Source organism: Chiloscyllium plagiosum, unplaced genomic scaffold (assembly GCF_037043375.1).
Source record: "Chiloscyllium plagiosum isolate Xiang-an unplaced genomic scaffold, Cpla_swu_hap1 HiC_scaffold_11, whole genome shotgun sequence".
NCBI classification, from domain to species: domain Eukaryota; kingdom Metazoa; phylum Chordata; class Chondrichthyes; order Orectolobiformes; family Hemiscylliidae; genus Chiloscyllium; species Chiloscyllium plagiosum.
This window is the reverse complement of record NW_028270149.1, coordinates 52,831,244-52,852,195: the sequence shown is the minus strand read 5'-3', so window position 1 is coordinate 52,852,195 and position 20,952 is coordinate 52,831,244. Positions and strand designations below refer to the sequence as shown.

The 20,952-nt window shown below is 38.3% G+C and overlaps 1 protein-coding gene across 3 annotated transcripts in view; it reads right to left on the bottom strand.

The window, feature by feature from the left end:
- Positions 1–3,094: 3,094 nt before the first annotated feature.
- The window catches only part of bcorl1 (BCL6 corepressor like 1), a 265,520-nt gene continuing 247,662 nt past the window's right edge, over positions 3,095–20,952 (bottom strand). For all 3 annotated transcript variants that reach the window (XM_087992055.1, XM_043704668.2, XM_043704670.2), the window contains 2 exons: positions 14,921–15,068; positions 3,095–9,918 (listed from right to left, as the gene is read on the bottom strand). In XM_087992055.1, the coding sequence (XP_087848181.1) occupies positions 9,624–9,918; positions 14,921–15,068 (443 nt within the window). In that variant the 3' untranslated portion in view covers positions 3,095–9,623. The remainder of the gene's footprint in view (positions 9,919–14,920; positions 15,069–20,952) is intronic.

The following is a 20,952-nucleotide window of genomic DNA, read 5'->3' as shown; positions in this document are numbered from 1 at the left end:
TCTCCCACTGGTGCTTCTGTACTTTTTTTGTTATATTTAATTTGTTATATTTTTAGACTTGTTCATTTTTGCTGCTTCTCCTGTATGCTTGACATTACACCTGCTACTTGTATCCTTCTGAAGTGTTGTTAAGTAGCTATCCCAAACCTTTGCTTTTTATTCACTCGTGTTAATAAAGTAAGCCTCTTAAAACTATATACTTTGATTCATTTATATTTTTAGACTACCAGGTCTCATCAAATCAGTCCTTTAGCCCTTGAGCATTAACAGATACCAGGTCAGCATGGCAGTTGTATCTTTCATGTAGTAAATGATAAAGCTTTTCTATATTACTGTGTTACCAAATTCGATTCTCACTACTCAGGCTTTCTTTTGCTCTTTTACATGTTTGGCTTCAAAAGGTATCCTTAGTAACGTAGTCATGATTTGGAGATGCTGGTGTTGGACTGGGGTGTACAAAGTTAAAAATCATACAACACCAGGTTATAGTCTAACAGATTTAATTGGAAGCACTAGCTTTCGGAGCGCTGCTCCTTCATCAGGTGGTTGTGGAGTACACAACTGTAAGCACAGAATTTATAGCAAAAGTTTACAGTGTGATGTAACTGAAATTATACATTGAAAAATACCTTGATTGTTTGAGTCTCTCATCTGTTAGAATGACCATGATAGTTTCACTTCTTTCATATGTAAATCACAAACCTTTTAAAAAACATTCCCAGGTTAACTGTAACAATTGGTGTGAGCTCAGATAAGCTGTTGAAGGTGTTAGCCCCATGTTCTGTTGTCTGTGCCATAATGTTTAGACTGATTCTAATCTAAAAATGTGAGTTAACAGAGTCTTACATGGATTCATGCAGTTTTTGAGTAAAGTACAATTTAACTCTGCAAGTACAAATTCACCCCAAAAACGTATATGTGTATGTGTGCATGTGCGTGGGTGTATCTGGGTGGGGGGGGGGGGGGTTGTGATTGTGAGTGAGATTGTATATGTGTGTGTAAAGTGGTCTAAGTCTGTGAGAGGATGCATGTGTGAGTGTCTGTGAGAGAGAGTGTATATGTATGTGAGTGTGTGAGTGTAAAGGGGTCGAAGTCTGTGAGAGGGTGCATGTGTGAGTGTCTGTGTATAGGTGTGTCTGTGTGTATAGTGCAATGGTGGTCACCTGTAGTGTGACATGAACCCAAGGTCCCAGTTCAGGCCCTCAGTATGGGTACCGGACTTAGCTATAAAAAAAAGTGCATGAATCCATGTAAGACTCTATTAACTCATTCTTTTAAAGATTAGAATCAGTCTAAACATTATGGCACAGACAACAGAACACAGGGGGCTAACACCTTCAACATCTTATCTGGGCTGACACCAATTGTTAAATTTAACCTGAGAATGTAACTTTTTTATAAAAAGTGATTTACATATGAAAGAAGTGAAACTATCATGGTATTCTAACAGATGAGAGCTCAACAATCAAGGTTTTTCTCAATGTATAATTTCAGTTACATCACATTGTAAACTTTTGTTATAAATTCTGTGTCTTACAATTGTCACCTCCACAACCACCTGAAGGAGCAGTGCTCCAAAACCCAGTGCTTCCAATTAAACCTATTGGACTATAACCTGGTGTTGTGTGATTTTTAATTTAGTAATGTAGATTTAGTGAAATTTCTATTCTCATTTCAATGACAGCTTACCAGAGTTCTTCACTGTATGGTTTGTGCTTTTCCATAAGATCAACGACTTATTTCATAGGCAACTGTGAAAGGTGAATGCTGTTTTGGAATACTGCTATAGTATAAAGATGTTGTGAAACTTGATAGGGTTCAGAAAAGATTTAGAAGGACTTTGCCAGGATTAGAGGGTTTGAGCTTATGGGGAGAGGATAAATAGGCTGGGGCTATTTTCCCTCGACTGTTGGAGGATGAAGGGTGATCTTAGAGGTTTATGAAATCATGAGGGGCATGGATTGGATGAACAGTCTTTTCCCTAGTGCAAGGAAGTCCAAAATTAGAAGGCATAGGTTTAAGATGGGGAAAGATTTAAAAGGACCACTAAAAAGGGACAATTTTTACAGAGGCTGGTTCGTGTACGGATTGAGTTGCCAGAGGATGTTGTGGAGGCTGGTACAATTACATTTTTAAAAGCATCTGGATGGCAATATGAACAGGAAGGGTTGACAGGGCTATGGGCCAAATGCTCACAAATGGAATTAGATTAATTTAGGATATCTGTTCAGCACAGATGAGTTGGACTGAAGGATCTTTGTGCTGTCTGCGTCTCTACAACTTTACGTCTCTACATCTACAATAATTGACTCATCTTGTTCTCTCAATGGCAATGGAACTTGTTCGTGAGCAAGTTAGTGTTACATGTATGTTGTACTTAATAGTATACAGGCAGTGGATGTTAACTGTTAGTTCATGAGTCCAGATAAATAGATATAGATTACAAAGTCTTTGTTGAGTTAGAAGTGTATCTTAGTGTCCAATTCTAAAAATATAAGGTTTCACTTCATTCCTTTGCCAGCTGGCTTTCTGGAATAACAAATGCAGCATGGTCAATTTTAATCTTACCTAACAAATAAGAGCAGGGGTTTAGATCAGACATTACTTTACACTCACCCACTAAAGATCAATGGAGATAGATTAGGTTAGTATTAGCTTTATTTGTGAAGTGAATAATAATAAAGGTTTATTAATTTCCTTTGCGATGGAGTTGTGTTTTTAAGTTGTAGCATGTGATGTGGAGACATGCCAAAAAGACATTTGGAAGGGTTAAAAAAGAAAAGTATAAAAAGCAACCAGTCATAATAAAAACTTGAATTTAACTTTCATTCAACCTGTGCATTGTGTTTGGAATTGTCACTCATTAGGGTTCTGAGTTATTGACGCCTGATGTAGGTGCAAGCAAGTGTATGCATATGTACCACTGCAATTATCATATACTAAATGAATACGGTTTATGAAAGCCCTTGATCTTAACATTTCAAGAACCTTATTACTGAGGAATATACAGAGCACATGATTTTAGCAAACATTTTCTCAAATAGAAGATGTAGAAGTTAATAAATTATAGTAAATGAACTCAGAATCAAAAAGGTAAGAATCCAAATAAGTTTAATGGGAGTTGACTTCAGATAGCTGTATAAATGGATGTTTGACTCATTCCAGATTCCAACTTATTGTAAACAAAACAGCAAGGCCTTCTCTCTATGTGCTCCTTACAAATAGATCTGAAAAGTCCAATCTACAGACTTTCACCTAAGTTTCTCATTGCTTATATTACCAACACAATACATTTGTTAAATCTTCAAAATGAAATATGCTGTCAACTAAATAATTTACTTTTTCAACAGAAAAAAAAACTCTGGTGTATATAAACAACAAATGTATAAACATGAAGAATTCAAAAACCCATCAATGACTGGTTTACTTTCCAGCAAAACAATGTAGACGTCTTTGTATAAACTAAGAGTTAACCAACAGGGTTCCAACTCCATTTTAGCAATATCAAACACTGTACAAATATACATAGAACAATCTTATAAACTTTCAGAAGGATTTGTACATGAAGGTGTAGCCTTATCTGGTTTGTCAGAAGTTTATTTTAGATAACTGCAGCAGTTTTCAACAGGTAAATACTTCTATCTATACATTGCAACAGATTCTTTGCAGAGTTGCAGCACCAAAATTCAGCTACCTCACTGGAGATTTTGCCATAAAAATTTGCCCAGTTAACTAGCAGAATTTGATCTCCACATGGTTGAGTTAATTGTTTTTCTGAATAGAAATGCCATTACTTTGAAGGAATGCTGGGATATAAACTGAGATTACAGCAGACCTTGAGCACCCAGGTAACACAACACGTGGTCAAATTACAAAAAAAAACTGGATCAATGGGCAGATTTAGAATGAATTTATATCAGCACAGATAGTAGGGAGCAGTAATCCTCTTTATTTAAAATGTTCAACTGATTGCTTACAGTAGAAATAAATAGGAATTTGCCAAAGATAAACAAACACAAAATGCTGGAATTCTACAACTTGATCAAAACTGGAGAAGGGACCTGTTTAAAAAGGTAAAAAAAAATTAGATGTGATCCTTCATCCCTGAAAAATTAACCTAGTATTATCTCTTTTCGATGCTGATTGGCAGGCGGACTGAGCCTTGCAACATTTTTATTTAACAACTGTGATTAAATGAGCAGTTTCTAACAGATTAAGAAAGGCACCATTGTGGTTGCTCTATTGTAATGTCTAATGTATTTGTTTTCTAACTTAGTTAAGTTTATTATTTATCATTTTATTTATTTAATAATTTACAAGAGCCTGCTGATTTTGGTGAACTGATTTAATTCTGAAAAGCTGTGTTGATAACTGAATTTCAAATTTAGGTCTAAACCCAATGGAGTCTAGAAATGTGAATTTTGTTATACAGCAGTCTTGGTATGCCACATATAATCTCTTTATTTGTTTGGTGTGATAATGCACTGAGTATTTTCAGCTTCCTGCATCACGCATAGATGGCCAAATTAAATACATAAACAGTAGAGTATGGACTGGAGAAGTTATGCTAAGGAAGTAGCTATTGATATATCTCAAATCCTTTTCGAACTACTCTGCAAAGGAATTTACATTAATTATGTACTGACAATACTGTATGTTTCTTTTTAAGTTTCTTTGCTGATTAAAACGTTTTCTGACATGAACATATTGTTTACATTTTGTACTGAAAATTGTTTATCACTTATTTTACTTAATGTTTTAACGAGAATTTAGTCAAAAGAAATCCCTGACCAAACATCTTAAATCAATATTGCCAATACACCTACTTTTTTGCCAAATAGTTTAATGATATTTCCTATACCAAATTCAAAAGACAAATGCAGCCCAGTTTAACACAATTGAAATGCCTACAACAAAGCAACACCTCTTTGTACTGCACAGGTCAGTTTCGATTATGTGGTCACGTCTAAGAATCAGATGTGACATATCATCCAAGTTATGAGTAAAATTATTACTAATGAACTAGGCTGTTGTTTAAATTATTTTCACTGTTGGTTGAAACTTAACAAGCTGGGCAATACTTAAAGATTGCTTAGTATTGGTGCTTACCCCAGATCAACTTTTCTGGCTGTTAGAGCTGAGGATTGAATATTGTGTGCTAATCTTACATCTTTTGATTTTCTGATTGTATAGTAGAAAACAGTGAACCATTCAGAATTACTGCAGCAGAACTTCAACACCAAAGAGGAAAAATATTCTCAGCTGAATAAAGCCAAGTATAGGCATTTTTCGCATCATATAATTTACAAGAAAACAGCGAATTAAAGACTAAACTATTTTTTCTCCAACAACAGGACTTTCTTCCTTTACGTAGTGATTGGGAGAAAATCAGCAATGTGTTTCTTCTTGTGCTTATATATATTCTCAAGCTTATGGATTAACTCAGTTACATAGTTCTCAAAATAAAAGCGCAAATATTCTCTTAAATAAATGATTATTTATAACAAATACTCATATCAAGTCCAAATCTAACTGAAAGTAGGATTTAGTAAGAGATGGATAAATGGCACCACCGAGTTGAGGAATAAAACACATTAGCTATTTTCATCGAAGTTTCAGGCAAAGAAACAAACAATTTACTGCTAATGACATTGGGCTCCTGCATAGCATTAGTTGAGGATGACTGTACATGATGAATTATACACTGTAATTATTATAGCACCACCTACAGACAAAAAAATTAATGATGCATTCAGTACTTCGCACTGGGAACATTTCTATATACCATCCCAGCAGCAGTTCGTTAAGACATAGCAGCACACACAAGAGGCTGAAATTGTTTAGCAGTGATGGTTTTAGTGTGGGACTAGAGTCGACGACAATCAGGCAGCAAATGAGCTGCTGCTGGGGATCCCATCATAAGGCTAGAAGCTCTTTAGTCCCAAAAGCACCACTTGGGTGGTGGCTACTACTAGACTCCCCCTCTTTGAGCTACAGAGTGTCTGATCAGGAGGCTCCACATATCCGAGCCCAGAGAGTTTGATTAGTAAAATACTGGTAGCAGTGGTAAGAGGCCCTTAATTGGCAGGAAAACCCTCTTCCATCTTCTTGCTGTTCATAGAATTCAAAGGCATAGGGTAGCCGATGGGTATTCCACCATCGTCCTCGCTCCCATTGGAATTCCCTTATTAGTCAACTGCCTTTCCTTGAGGGTCAAAGGGTTAGAATAAAGACGAAGAAATAATTGAACCCAGGATAGGGAAGGTAACGAGGGGTAGGTTGTCAGACAGGAGGGAGGGAGAAGTAGGGGTTAGAGAAATAAAATGCTTAAGAAAGAGGAGAGAGAAGGAGATGAGAAAGCGAGGAGAAAGCTGTTACGGAGATAGAAAAATAGAATACAAAGAGGCAAGAGAGTGGGTTGTAGGGCAAGGCACTGCTTATTTCAGGTGGAGAGGGCTGGGTGATTGAGAGAGACCAGAATTATCCTTAAGGGGGAAGCAGGTCTCCTCCTTTACAGCTCCAATGTAGATTAGGCATATAAAGCCGATGGACGTTCAAGATGCTGGGTGAGGGGATTTTGTGGATCTTTATTAAGAAAACAAACATTTGCTCATGAAACAATTCTATACAGTTGAGGGAGAGATCTACGGCAAACGGAATGTCAACAGTGCTCATTTGGTAAAGGCTTTTAAGGGTTGAATGTTCCAAAGGTGGTATAGGAAGTGGGGCAATTTGGAGTTCTTGGCCAATACTATGATGGGACATGTGAGAGTCAAATGTGGTAATGGATGTAGTAACGTGTCCCTGGTTAGGAATATGGTACTTGCTCTTCTAATTCATGAATGGTGCTCAGAGAGCTGGGGTTAGAGAAGTTTTCTTGGGTTGTACTCTTCCAAGTACAATGGAGACCTCATTGTGTCATGGAGATCTTGGCTTCATCCTCTTAGCATTTGTCATATGCCAATATCTGACAGGGCACATGATCTGAGATGCAACAGTTAGTGTAGCATGTGATCATGTCATTAACTCCGGGGGGTTTTGGGAGAGTGCTGTCCTTGGTATGGAAGCTGTCCATTTGTGACTCAGCAATTCAGTGGTTTAATGTTTAAGGAAAAACTTCACACATGATTTAACTTAGGACTGAATTACTCATGCTACTTTCACCCAAGATTCAGGCAGTGGTACCTGATTGTAGGTTGAGTTGGGTTATTGCATAATATTAATTGAGGACCACTATAGATAATAAGTCACTGAATATAACCCACAACACCACCTTCAGGATTAGTATAAACTGTATGCTACAAACATTCAGCTTCTACAAAAGGATGAGATTAAATAAGATTATACCTTACAAGTGATATAAGGAGGCAAGGAGTTATATTACTTGAACATATACCTATTGAGGAACTGTTGCATCTCAGAACACATTTCCTGTCTGCATGGTGTATCTTCACTTGCACAGAATCTTAAAAAATAGTTGTACTTCGCAGTAGTGCAAGGCTAAATATTTTTAGATAAGGCTCTAGTAACAGCAAACTGCAAAATCATGCATTATGCTACACAGTTGATAGCTTTTTCAACAAATGTGCTACGTCATTGTCAAACATGTAACAGAGCTGAGGTAATAATGGCACAGAACTGCAAATGGAACTTCTGAGCATTTAAAAAGTTGGACAAAATGAATGCCCAGTATTTACAATCTCATTACACTTATTGAACGCACTGTGCCTAGCAAAGGAACACTTCACATCCAGCATGAGTGAACAAAAGCATGCTCATTTAAATTTGATTTAGGGAGCATACAGTCAGAAGAGTCCAGCGGTCAGAGAGAGAATTCTTTAAATCTGGTTTTACTGTGAGTTACCCAATATTTGTCATGAAGCCCAGGCAGGTTATCACATTTCAAACATCTGACATGAGTTAAAATGCCATTTCTGAAGACTTGCATGTCCCAACTGCTTCATATTAAATTGAAAATAATAGGAGTACCTCCAAATGACTCCCTCTGGATTGAGATTATTCTTTTCTGGTGTACAATTTAAATACAGGAGGTTTGGTGGATGGACTGCTTCAAAAATAAATCTTTATTAGATTCTGGCTCAAAATCTTAAATTATATGGCAAAAATCGAATGTGTAACCCTCGGCTGTCTTTGCAATATAGTTGAAGGAGTGAAGATCAACATTAGTAGTTTAGAATCTGAACTATAGATCTCTTGTCTGTATGATTTTCCTCAATGTAAGTACTTTCATGTCTTGCACGCTATTAGGTTTGTATCTTGGTGTGGCGTTGAATTAAATTTATGTTTCTCCAGCAGTACAGCAAGTCAGTGATAAGTGCAACTCAACAAGTATTCAAAGTAAAGTGCATCATCACAGAGTAGTACAAATGTGTAATGTGGGCTCAAATTTATCTGTATCCAATAAAATCTCCATTTAGCTTTTACTTCAACTAACATCATGCATACCAGTATTCAATTTTCATTTTACCAACCTAATTAGATTGGCTTTAAACTGGAAAATAAATTTTGATCATGAAAATATAAGCACCAAAAAAACATATAAATATGACAGAAACGTTGGAATCGCTAATTAAACGGTACACATTCTGGATCCAATTTCTAGATACTGCTTGAGATAAACTGTTTACTTTGTGAACAAGTTTATTAAAATATCCTCTGTCAGTGTGAAATGCCAAACATAGGAATGAATGTGTATTCAGTTACTACACTGAAGAGTTTTGACTTTGATACTTATGTCTTAGATCTTTCAGGTGATATAATTCTGATTAATTCCTGTTTCTTGATCTTGAAACATGTTACCCAATTCATTCAAAATTAATACCATTTTGTTCTGTTAGTATCTAAGTCAGATACAAATTAATTTTTCAAACAAAAAGTTGCGCACGCACAGCTGTGTTTCTTTAACACAGTAAAGCATATTGTGTTATAATGTTTGGATGCAAGTTTAATCTATACTCTGTTTAATGACTGCTCTCAGATTCATAATATGAAGTGTTATCATTTAGCTCAAGAATCCATGAAGAAGAGTGGGAGAAACCAGGAAAACTCTTCAGACTTTCTTGCTATCTTCTTGCAGCTGTCTGAGAATGCAGTTCTTAAATGACTGTGAATAGACCACCAACCTGTGCTCTGAAAGGAGACTAGTGTTGCGTATGATAGTGAGTGAATTGGGTAGAAAGGAAAGGAAGTTATATACCTTACGTAAAAAGCGATTAAAGGAAAAATGATAACCAAAATTTGGGAACAGGAATAAATATTGATTATTTCACAAGAATCACTTAATCCATTACTAATTGTTTTTCATGGTTAGTGGATCACAAACTTAGGTGCACTCAACATAATTAGTTGGGTAGAAAATATTTTAATGAACCTAGTTAAAGTATTTTTAACACTTCCTTTAAACATCCCAGCAATCCTTATTTTGTTGCACTAAGGTCAGAACTGACCTATTATTTTTCTGTTCTGTTTGGGTGGCTGGTCCATGCCTGATTTGAAACAACAGAAGTACTGGCTGGCTTAGTATACACACCTGCTAGTACCCAATCAATTCATTCCCTATTATTCAAAGTGGGAATAGTTTGTCGATCAGTCATGATTTTGGTTCACCTTGTGAATGTAATAACTTTCTCACAGTCTTCAGTTAATAGTTCCACCGTAGAACCAAGGAGGTCCAACAACTCAGGTACACACCGTACCAGTTCCAGAGACATCCTGCCATCGAGGGAGCAGAACTGAAGGTTCCCAAGTTGGAAATGTACCTGGCTTGTGGACACCTGTTTGTAAAATTCTACCTCTGTAATGGTAGCTATTTCAAAGTGAGGGAAGCGGGATTGGAAAATCCTGACTGACATTTTCAGTCTTCGAAGAACTTCGGCTAATACAAGCCAATTGCAAGGGCTGCACAAACAGAAAGAAATATCAAATAAAATAGAATTTACAACTATGCAGATAACCATAACAAATAGTCCAATACTCTACAGGCACCATACCATAGAATTCATACAAAATTATCGTGAACAATTTACCTTTCATTTATCTTGTGAAACAACAAGAATGCTCATTTTTTGTAAGTTTTTTTTATTCATTCTTGGCTAGGCAGCATTTATGTTCCATCCCTAATTGCCCAGAGGGCAGTTAAGAGTCAACCACATTGTGTGGATCTGGCATCACATATAGACCAGACCAGGTGAGGATGGCAGATTACCTTCCCTTTCGGACATTAGTGAATCAGATAGGTTTTCCCAGACAATTGGCAATGGTTTTATAGTAGTCATTAGATTCTTAATTCCAGATTTTAACTGAATTCAAATTCCACCATTTGCTGTAGGGGGATTTGAACCTGGGTCACCAGAACATTATCTGGGTCGCTGGACTAACAATCCAGTGATACCCCTACATCATCAACTCCTCAGAAGTCCCCTTTAGTTATCCTTTGCGATTTAATTGATTAAAGTAATGAATGGTAAATCATAATCTAGAATTATGCAATGTTTTGATATGTTCCTGAAGTACAGCAGTTCAGTTTTAAACCCATGTAATTACAGGTTAATCAAATAACGTCTGTTTCTGAATTCACAAAATGATCATTTTTGTCAAACAGCCAATACAACAACATTCAGTGGTTTTATTCTGATAACCATATTACTCCTATTCAGAAACTGCAGTCAGAGAAATATCAACCAATGAAAAGTACTGCCACTTAAGTTTAGTCTTTATCAAAATTAACGCAAGAAGTGTCAGGAATAAAGGTGATAAACTTAGAACATGGATTAGTACTTGGAGCTATGGTGTTGTGGTCATTAGAGACTTGGATATCACTGGGGCAAGAATGGTTGTTGGATGTTCTGGGGTTTGGATGTTTCAAAAGGAATACGGAGGGGGTTAAATAGGTGGGGGAGTGGCATTGCTAATTAGGGATAGTATAACAGCTGCTGAAAGAGAGGTTGTCAAGGAAAATTTGCCTACTGAGTCATTATTAGATGAAGTCAAAAACAGGAAAGGATCAGTCACTTTATTGGGATTTTCTATAGACCCCCGAGACATCGAGGAGCAGATTGGGAGGCAGATTTTGGAGAGGTGTAGAAGTAACAGGGTTGTTGTCATGGGTGACTTCCACTTCCCTAATATTGATTCAAATCTCCTTAGTCCAAATAGTTTGGATGAAGCTGATTTTGTCAGGTGTATCCAGGAAGGATTTCTGGCTCAATATGTAGATAGACTAACTAGAGAGGAGGCCATATTGGATTTGCTGCTTGGCAATGAACCAGGTCAGGTGTCAGATCTTTCAGTGGAAGAGCATTTTGGTGGTAGTGATCACAACTCCTTGATCTTTACAATACTCACGGAGAGGGATAGGAGCAGATGGTATGGGAAAATATTTAACTGGGGGAGGGAGAATTACAATGTTATTAGGTAGGAACTATGGAGCATAAATTGAGAGCAGATATTCTCAGGAAAATGCACAACAGAAGAAGCACAACAAACAGAGGTTGTTTAGAGACTTGCTTCATGAGTACTAGATAGGTTTTTCCCACTGAGGCAATGAAGGGATGGTAGGGGGAAGAAACCTTGGGTGAAACATCTAGTCAAGACGAAGAAGGAAGCTTACTTAAGATTGAGGAAGCAAGGATCAGACAGGGCTCGAGAGAGTTACAAGGTAGCCAGAAAGGAACTATAGAATGGACTTAGGGTCCACATGGTGGTTCAGTGGTTAGCACTGCTGCCTCACAGCACCAGGGATCCAGCCTAGGGCGACTGTATGGAGTTTGCATATTCTCCCAATGTCTGCATGGGTTTCCTCCGGGTGCTCCGGTTTCCTCCCACAGTCCAAAGATGTGCAGGTCAGGTGAATTTGCCATGGTAAATTGCCCATACTATTAGGTGCATTAGTCAGAGGGAAACGGGTCTGGGTGGGTTACTCTTCGGAGGTCGGTGTGGACTGGTTGGGCCGAAGGGCCTGTTTCCACACTGTAGGGAATCTAAAAATCTAGAAATGGTCCTGAAAAAGCCTTGGCAAGTACGATTAAGGAAAACCCTAACGCATTCTACACTTGTAAGGGACAAGAGGATGGCCAAAGTGAGGGTAGGGCTGATCAGAGATAGCAGAGGGAACTTATGCCTGGAGTCAGAGAAGGTGGGGAAAACCTTAATGAATACTTTGTTTCTGCATTCACTAGTGAGAGGGACCTTTTCGTTTGTGAGTACAGCTTGAAACTGGCTGGTACACTCAAACAGATTGTTGCTAAGAAGGAGGATGTGCTAGACATTTTGAAAACTATGAGGATAGATAAGTCTCCTCAGCTAGACAGAATATACGGGAAATGAGAGAAGACATTGCTGCACCTTTGGCGATGATCTTGGAACTCTCACTGTCCAATGGAGTACTACCAGGTGACTGGAGGGTGACAAAGGTTATTCCCTTGTTCAAAAAAGGGAATAGGGATAATCCAGGGAATTACAGATCAGTCAGTCTTATGTTGGTGGTGGGCAAATTATTGGAGAGGATTCTAAGAGACAGGATTTATGATTATTTGGAAAAGCATAGCTGGATTAGAGATAGTCGGCATGGCTATGTGAGGGGCAGGTCATGCCTGACAAGTCTTACTGAATTGCTGGATTTGGAGGTGCCAGTGTTGGATTGGAGTGTACAAAGTTAACCATCACAACACCAGGTTATAGTCCAACAGGTTTATTTGAAAGCAGCAGCTTTTGCAGCCTTGTTCCTTCATCAGGTGGTTGTTGAACCATCTGAAGGAGCAGTGCTCTGAAAGCTAGTGCTTCCAAATAAACCTGTTGGACTATAACCTGGTGTTGTGTGATTTTTAACTGAACTCGTTGAGAATGTGACAAAACACATTGATGAAGGTAGAGCAGTAGACGTGGAGTATATGGATTTTAGCAAGGCGTTTTATAAGGTTCTCCATGGTAGGTTCTCCATGGTAGAAAGTAAGGAGGCATGGGATACAAGGAAACCTGTCTGTCAGGTACAGAACTGGCTGGCCCTTAGAAGACAGAGGGTGGTGGTTGATGGAAAGTATTCAGACTGGAGCTTGGTGACTAGTGGCGTTCCGCAGGGATCTGTTCTGGGACCTCTGCTCTTTGTGATTTTTATAAATAACTTGATGAAGAAGTAGAAGGGTGGGTTAGTAAGTTTGCTGATGACATGAAGGTTGTTGGAGTTGTGGATAGTATGGAGGGCTGTCGTAGGTTGCAACGGGAGGTTGACAGAATGCAGAGCCGGGCTGATAAGTAGCAGTGAAAAAGTGTTAAGTGATTCATTTTGGAAGGTCGAAATTGAATGCATATTACAGGTTAAAGGCAGGATTCTTGGCAGCATAGAGGTACAAAGGTACTTGGGGTCCACGTCCATAGGTCCCTCAAAATTTCCACCCAGGTTGATAGGGTTATTAAGAAGGCATATGGTGTGTTGGCTTTCATTAGCAGGGGGATTGCATTTAAGAACTGTGAGATTATACTGCAGCTCTATAAAGTCCTGGTTAGACCACACTTGGAATATTGTGTTCAGTTCTGGTCGCCCCATTATCAGAAGGATGTGGAAGCTTTACAGAGGGTGTAGAGGAGATTTACTAGGATGCTGCATGGACAGGAGGGCATGTCTTATGAAGGTTGAGGGAGCTAGGGCTTTTCTCACTGGAGCGAAGAAAGATGAGAGGTAACTTAATAATGGTGTAAAAGATAATGAGAGGCATAGATAGAGTGGATAGTCAGAGACTTTTTCCAAGGGCAGAAATGGCTATCATGAGGGGACATAACTTTAAGGTGACTGGAGGAAGGTTTAGGATAGGATGTCAGAGGTAGGTTCTTTACACAGAGAGTGCTGAATGTGTGGAATTTACTGCCAGCAGTGGTAGTAGAGTCAGTTACATTAGGGACATTTAAGCAACTCTTGGATAGGCGCACGGAAGATAGTACAATGAAGGGTATGTAGGGTAGTCTGATCTTAGAGGAGGATAAAAGGTCGGCACAACATAGAGGACCCGTACTGTGCTGTACTGTTCTATGTTATAAAATAAACAAAAGACTGTATGAATCTACAAAATAAGAAGGTAAGTTTTATCTCCCATGCCCCACCTCCTTACACCTAGCAGGCATAGTGTAAGCAGGATGTTAGATAGTTCTGGCAATGGAGAAAGTGTAATAAAAGGTTTAACTGTCTGATTCCTTGGGATGGCAGGTCTGATGCATGACAAGAGACTGGATCAATTAGGCTATATCCACTGCAGTTTAGAATAATTAGAGAGGATCTCAAAGAAGCCTATAAAGTTACAACAGGACTGGACAGGATAAATGCAGAATGCTCCTGATAATTAGAGAGTCCTAAACCAGGGTATTTGGTAGGCCATTTAGGACTGAGGTGCGGAAATATTCTTCATCCAGACAGTGGTGAACCTGTGGAATTCTCTGCCAGAGTGGCTGAGGTCAAAACATTGAATGCTTACAAGAGTGAGTTAGATATAATTCTTAGGGGCTGAAATGAAAGGGTATGGGGTGAAAGTGGGAATAAAGGTACTCAGTTAAATTGCCAGCCATTATCATACTAGTGGCAAAGCAGACTTGAAGGGACAAATGGCTTAATGCTGCTTCTTCTTTTTATATAGAGCCTGTAATGGGCTGGATCCTGGCTTCAAGGTGGAAAGTTTTTATTTCAACTTCTAAGATCTCCTTGTGGGTCAGTAGGAGTACATGGAAATCCTGGTGCTTACCTATCCCAGAATGTATATCTCCAACAAATCCTTAATCTAAGAAGACTTGTCCACTCTTTCTTAACTATCCCAATGATGAAAGATCAATGTTATAATTCAAGAACACCAAATTTGTCAATGGATTAAATTCCCACCATTATATTTCAAACTATGTTGGATTAGACTTCCAGTCTTACCCATGAGAAAGGCAAGCTTGTATATTGTAACATGTAAGAAGAGGTTTGTCTGAAAACTCAAATGCAAAATAATTGATATCTTCATCTTCCTCTTCATCAAGGCCAGGAGGGTTTGCCAAAATGTTACAAGAAGTTTCCTTGTCCTGCTCTGAAAAGTTCAAATAAAATGATTATGTCAAGACAATTATACACAGGCAGCCTTACAAGTAATTAACAAAACTCTATGATTACTTGAATAACCAAACAGTATTTCCTGAGTTAATGAATGAATGATATTTAGAAAGCAATTCAGGGTAATCACTTTTAGGTCATTCTCTCATGACATAGTTTATTATATTAAAAGCAGTTTTTCAGAATCATTTTCAAAAGATCACATTACTTCTTTAGTAGTGTTAGAGCTACTGAAATCCTTATTGAAGCAATGGAATTGTATAGGAAGTTCACTAAAAAAGGAAAGCATTGGTGTTAGAAAGTTAAGGTCAAAATGCGAACTAATATTAAGAAGAGTTGCTCAGGGTTGAGTACTTGGGCCCCCCGTTTCTAACGACATCAATTATGCTGATATACAAAATTAAGGTGAGCTGTGACAACATTACTGTCAGTAATGCAAGAAGGGTTGTTGAGTCAAGTTTAACAGGAGTAATTCTAATATGTATTAATTACCTGGATATTGGCAAAATGACATAAAGAAATTGTAGCAAAGGATTTAGGTTGTAATTTAACAAAGCACAAAAAATTATTATTACTGCTAACATAAATAACTTGGGGTGTGTGTGTGTGCAAATCACTGAAGGTGGCAGTTTAGATTGAAAAGGTTATTGAAAAGAAATATGAGAATCTAGGTTTTATAAATAGAGGAGAATAGTACAAATGCAACAAAGTTATGATTAGTTTTATGAAGTAATTGTTTTGCCTCAACTGGAAATGTGTTCAATTCTGGACACCTTTGGTAGAATGTGAACACTTTAGAAAATGTGTGGTAGATTTTGAGAATGATTCCAGGGATGAAGGAGTTCAGTTAGGAGATTTTCTTAATAAAGCTAGAGTTGTTCACTTTAGAAAAATTAATGAGTTTGATAGAAGTGTTCAAACGACATTAATAGCAAATGACAGACAGAGCAAATTGATCCCACAAATGAAGGGATTAGATCCAAGCTCTGCAGTCTTGCAAAAGCTGGTGGTGAATGGTGGAAGACAATGAAAAAACTCACTGGAGAGGAGAATCCACAAATATCTCCAATCTCAATGAGGGAAGAGACTACAAAAGATAAGACTGAAGAATTCGCGACAGCCTTCAGCCAGATGTGCCAAGTGGATGATCTATCTCAGCTTCCTAGAGGTCCCCAACACCGTGGATGCCAGTCTTCACACAATTTGGTTCACTCCACTTGACATGAAGAAATAGTTGGAGGCACTCAATACTGCAACATTCGGGAATTTTCTGTATGCCAGAACATTCCATATTCCTAGCCAAACTGTTCCAGTACAGCTACAACACTGACTTGATAGATGGTGTGCTGATTTTTTGCAGTTGGTTAATGTGGTGGATAAGTCACTGAAACATTGCTACCCAGGGCTGCAGATGTTCTTAAACATCAGAACATAAGTTTATTATGCAAAATTAAAAACAACCTATACATCTAATACAGTTATAAAGATCTTAACTTGTTTTGCTTCATAAAATGAAGCAAAACAAAGTTTCAATCTATTTCCCAACACTATTTGTTTTGGTACTCAATTCCAGAGAAATATCACACCTATCTCAACTTTTAAAATTGTTTTAATTAATTGATTGTTTTCAATTTCTTTTCCTTGGAATGCTGAGCCAGTTTTATGACTTCTTGAGTCTGCTGGCTTGAACCATTCACAACTCTGATTGTCTAAACATCCTTAGTTCGACTAACTCAAAGACTTTGACACAAACTCTCCCATGGAAGCTCCATGACCTAAAGCTGGATTCTCCTGCTTAGAAAACTAAAATCTGTTTTCCCCTCTGAATTATAGTCAAAAAATGAATTAGTAGTCTCGGTTTAGTTTCTAAAGTCAGCAGTGTAAATATCTGATCCATTAACACCATGGGTATACTGCCGGCATTTGAATGCAGTTCAATGCTTTTTTGGAAATAATACATTTGAGTCACTATTTCAAAAGATTTTCTGATCTTTTTAAAAACACCATTCACAAAACTGACAAAAATCCAACTGTTTCTAACTTAAAATTCAAATACAGTCACATCACACAGACATACCCACCTCACCAACACATGGTGTGCACTAAAGGGTTCCACCTATCTCATGCTGACAATCTAACATTGCCTTTGTAGTGTGCTTCCTACTCATTGGGGTGGTCTCACCATCTGGCAGGATTATGCATGATTATGCAACGATTCCCATCAAACTCAACATTCTTGTGCTCTCAAAGCAGGACATGCTTGTGCACAAGAGGAAGGTGGGGACTCTGATTGGCAGAGGACTCTCTGACCACTGAATCTTCACCATATTCGAGGACAGTTTGGTCCAGCTGATGTTGAAGACCAATATCAGTTCTAACCTGATGGAGAGACTGGATTAACAGAATCTTGTGTGCACCACAATTGTCAGTTCTTCGTAAAAGTGCAGCCATTCTCATACATTCCTGTAAATATATATGCACTTATACTGTTCTAAAGTTTCATGTGATCTAATGTCATTTCCAATTAAGAGTCTGCACAGTTGTCTGAAGCAATAACAGTGTAGAATCCTTCCTCATTACAAGAACATGTGGTCTTTCTCACAGGACACCTTTTAATGTTTCACTTCATTAGCAATATGTACCTCTGAGAACCACGGAGCTAGTACTTGAACAATGGAATCAAAGCTCTAAATGTTCCATTCAGGGACACAACTTTGTCTCATGAATTCAACAGCAGAGTATATAACCAGCACAATGACACAATGAGCCCCACACATGAAAGTCATGCCAAGATGTCAGAGATGAAAAAGCCAATGGTTTTCTCCATGCCTGGAATCTCTACAGTCAGGATAGGCATTCTCAGTAAATGGGGAAAGCAAAGCACATCTGAGGTGACACTCATAATTTCTTCTTTTTGGGGAGAGAGTGCAGAGTGAGGAAATGTTAGCATTGTATCCATCATGATACTGGAACACATGCAGGTATGAGGACCTAGGTCAAGCAGTCAGCATTAGCTAAAAGATGCCATGAGTTGAGGACCTAACAATAAGCAGTCAGAGATAGAAACAGATTCACTGTAGCTGATTGGAATTGGTCCTCATTGTAAAGCTAATAAATTATACAAAACGTAATATAGATAAGTGATTAATATAATTTAAAATTGATTAAAACACAGTATGGCAGGACAGTGACATGTCACAGTTGTAGAATGTAAGTGTTCCTGGATGTCACTTTGCTCCAGACTAAACACATCAATGGCAATCAGTTTAAAGTTTTACCAGTTTCAGCTCAGTTTATCAACAGGAGGCTGAATTACAGACACTGCAATACAACAGGTGTGGTAAGTTACCTTGCAATCACACTTCTTGGGGTTGGTTCATCTGATTTGGTCAGTGTCCATCAACGGAAGTGTGATTGCGAGTGAGGCAGGTAAAGGAACTCAAAGTGGAGTGGAAGACCTTCGTACTTTGCAGCTGTCTAACACATTTTGAGTTCTTTCAGTTGGATGAGAGTCAGGGCTTCACGGACAATGGGTTGACAAATTTGTCTATCACATTTGGAAAAGTACGGAAATATTAGCAATAGACAGCATGGTTTTGCGTGGGAAAGGTCATGTTACAAATGTTTTGAGGAAGTGACAAAGATGATTGATGAGGACAGGGCAGTAGGTATATGGACTTTAACAAGGTCTTTGACAAGGTCCGTCATGGGAAGCTGATGGAAAAGATGAAGAACAGGGGATCTGTGGTGAGCTGTTAAGTTGGATACAGAATTGGCTTGATCATAAAAGGCAGATAGTAATGGTGGAAGGGTGTTTTTCAGACTGGAGATCTGTGACCAGTGGTGTACCGCAGAGATCAGTGCTGGGACCCCTGTTTTTGTAACATATATAAATGATTTGGAGGAGAGTATAGGTGGCCTGATTAGTAATTTTGCAGACAACACAAAGTATGGGACAGCTGCAGATAGTAAGGAGGATTGCCAAAAGATACAACAGGATAAAGATACAACAGGATGGAGAGGTGAAATGGCAAGTGGAGTTTAATCTGGACAAATGTAAAATCTAATGCAGGAACAAAGTTTACAGTAAGCGGTAGAACCCTCAGTAGCATCAACACACAGAGACATCTAGGTGTACAGGTCCACAGTTCACTGAAAATGGCAACATAAGTGAATAAGGTGGTCAAGAAGGCATATGGCAGAGTATAAAAATTGACAAGTCACATTGCAGCTGTATAAACCTTTAGGTAGGCAACATTTGAAACATTTTGTACAGTTCTGTCGCCAGACTACCAGATGGATGTTGAAAGTGTTGGAGAGGTGGAGTAATATTTTACCAGGATGCTGTCTGGTATGGAGGGTATTAGCTATGAGAGACATTGGACAAACTTAGTTTGTTTTCACTTGAATGTTGAAAGATGAGAGGTGATCTGATAGGTGTTTACAGAAGTTCGAGAAGCATAGATAGAATGGATTATCACGAATCTTTTTCCTAGGGTAGAAATGTCAATTACTAGGGGACATAGATTTAAGGTAAATGGGGATAAATTTAAAGGAGGTGTGAGAAGTAGGGGTTTTTATTTAAACACAGAGGATGCTAAGTGCACTGCCAGAGGAGATGGTGAAGACAGGTACAACAGCAATGTCTTTAAAGGCATCTTCACAGATTTATGAACAAGCAGGAATACAGGCGGCATACAGGCAAAAGGTTTTTAGTTTATGAAGGCATCACGTATAGTTGCAGTCTTGGTGGACTTAAGGGCCTGTACTGTATTATTCCTTAATCATGGTAACATGGTACAGGAAGCCCTTCAAGAGACAGAGGAAGAAGAATGTAGTGGTAGTAGGGGACAGTATTGTGAGGAGATTTACACTATTCTCTGCATCAAAGAATAAGAGTCCAGAAAACTGTATTGCCTGCCCAGTGCCAGGGTTCGGTAAATCTTCTCAGAACTGGAGAAGAATGTGCAATGAGAGGGGTAAGGTATAGTGTTGTGGTCTATGTAAACACAAAGGACATTGGCAGGATAAAGAAGGAGGTTCTTTATTGTCCATATGAGGAGCTAGCAAAAAAATTAAAAAGCAAAACCTCAAAGATCATAATCTTTGCATTATTACCTAAGACATGCAAATTATCATAGGGCAAGCCAAATTATAGAGATGCATGATTGGCTCAAAGACTGGTATAGGAGAAGTGGGTTCAGAATTGGGGAAAGACCAATGGGACGGTTCCCACTTGAACAGTGCTGCGGTTGGTGTTCTTGCAGAACACATAACAAAGCAATTAGAGACTATTAAAATAAACAGTGAGGCGTGGGATCAAAGTTGAGAACAAATCAAAGAGTGAAATAAATATCAAAGAGAAATGCATTGATACAAGAAATAGACAATGGCAGGAAGCGATAGAGAGTAAGAGTTAACCAACATACAAGATTTGAATTTACAAGGAATACAAAGAATTTCCTTATACACCCACGACTGTGTGACCAAATTCCGCCCCAATTCCATTTAAAAGTTTGTTGACGGCATCATGATTGTAGGGCCGACCTCAAACAATGACAAGACAGAATACAGGAAGGAGACGGAGTACATGTGGGGATTTGGTGTAAAGACAACAATCTCTCCATCAACATCAACAAATGAAGGAGGTAGTCATTGACTTCAGGAAACAGAGTGGAGGGCACGCACTTGTCTGTACCAATGGTGCTGAAGTGGAGATGGTCAATGAGAGGGGTCAGATAGTATTGTGGTCTTCATAGGCACAAGGGACATTGGCAGGATAAACAAGGAGGTTCTTTATTATCACTCTGAGAAGCTAAGCAACAAATTATGAAGCAAAACCTCAAAAAATTACAATCGCT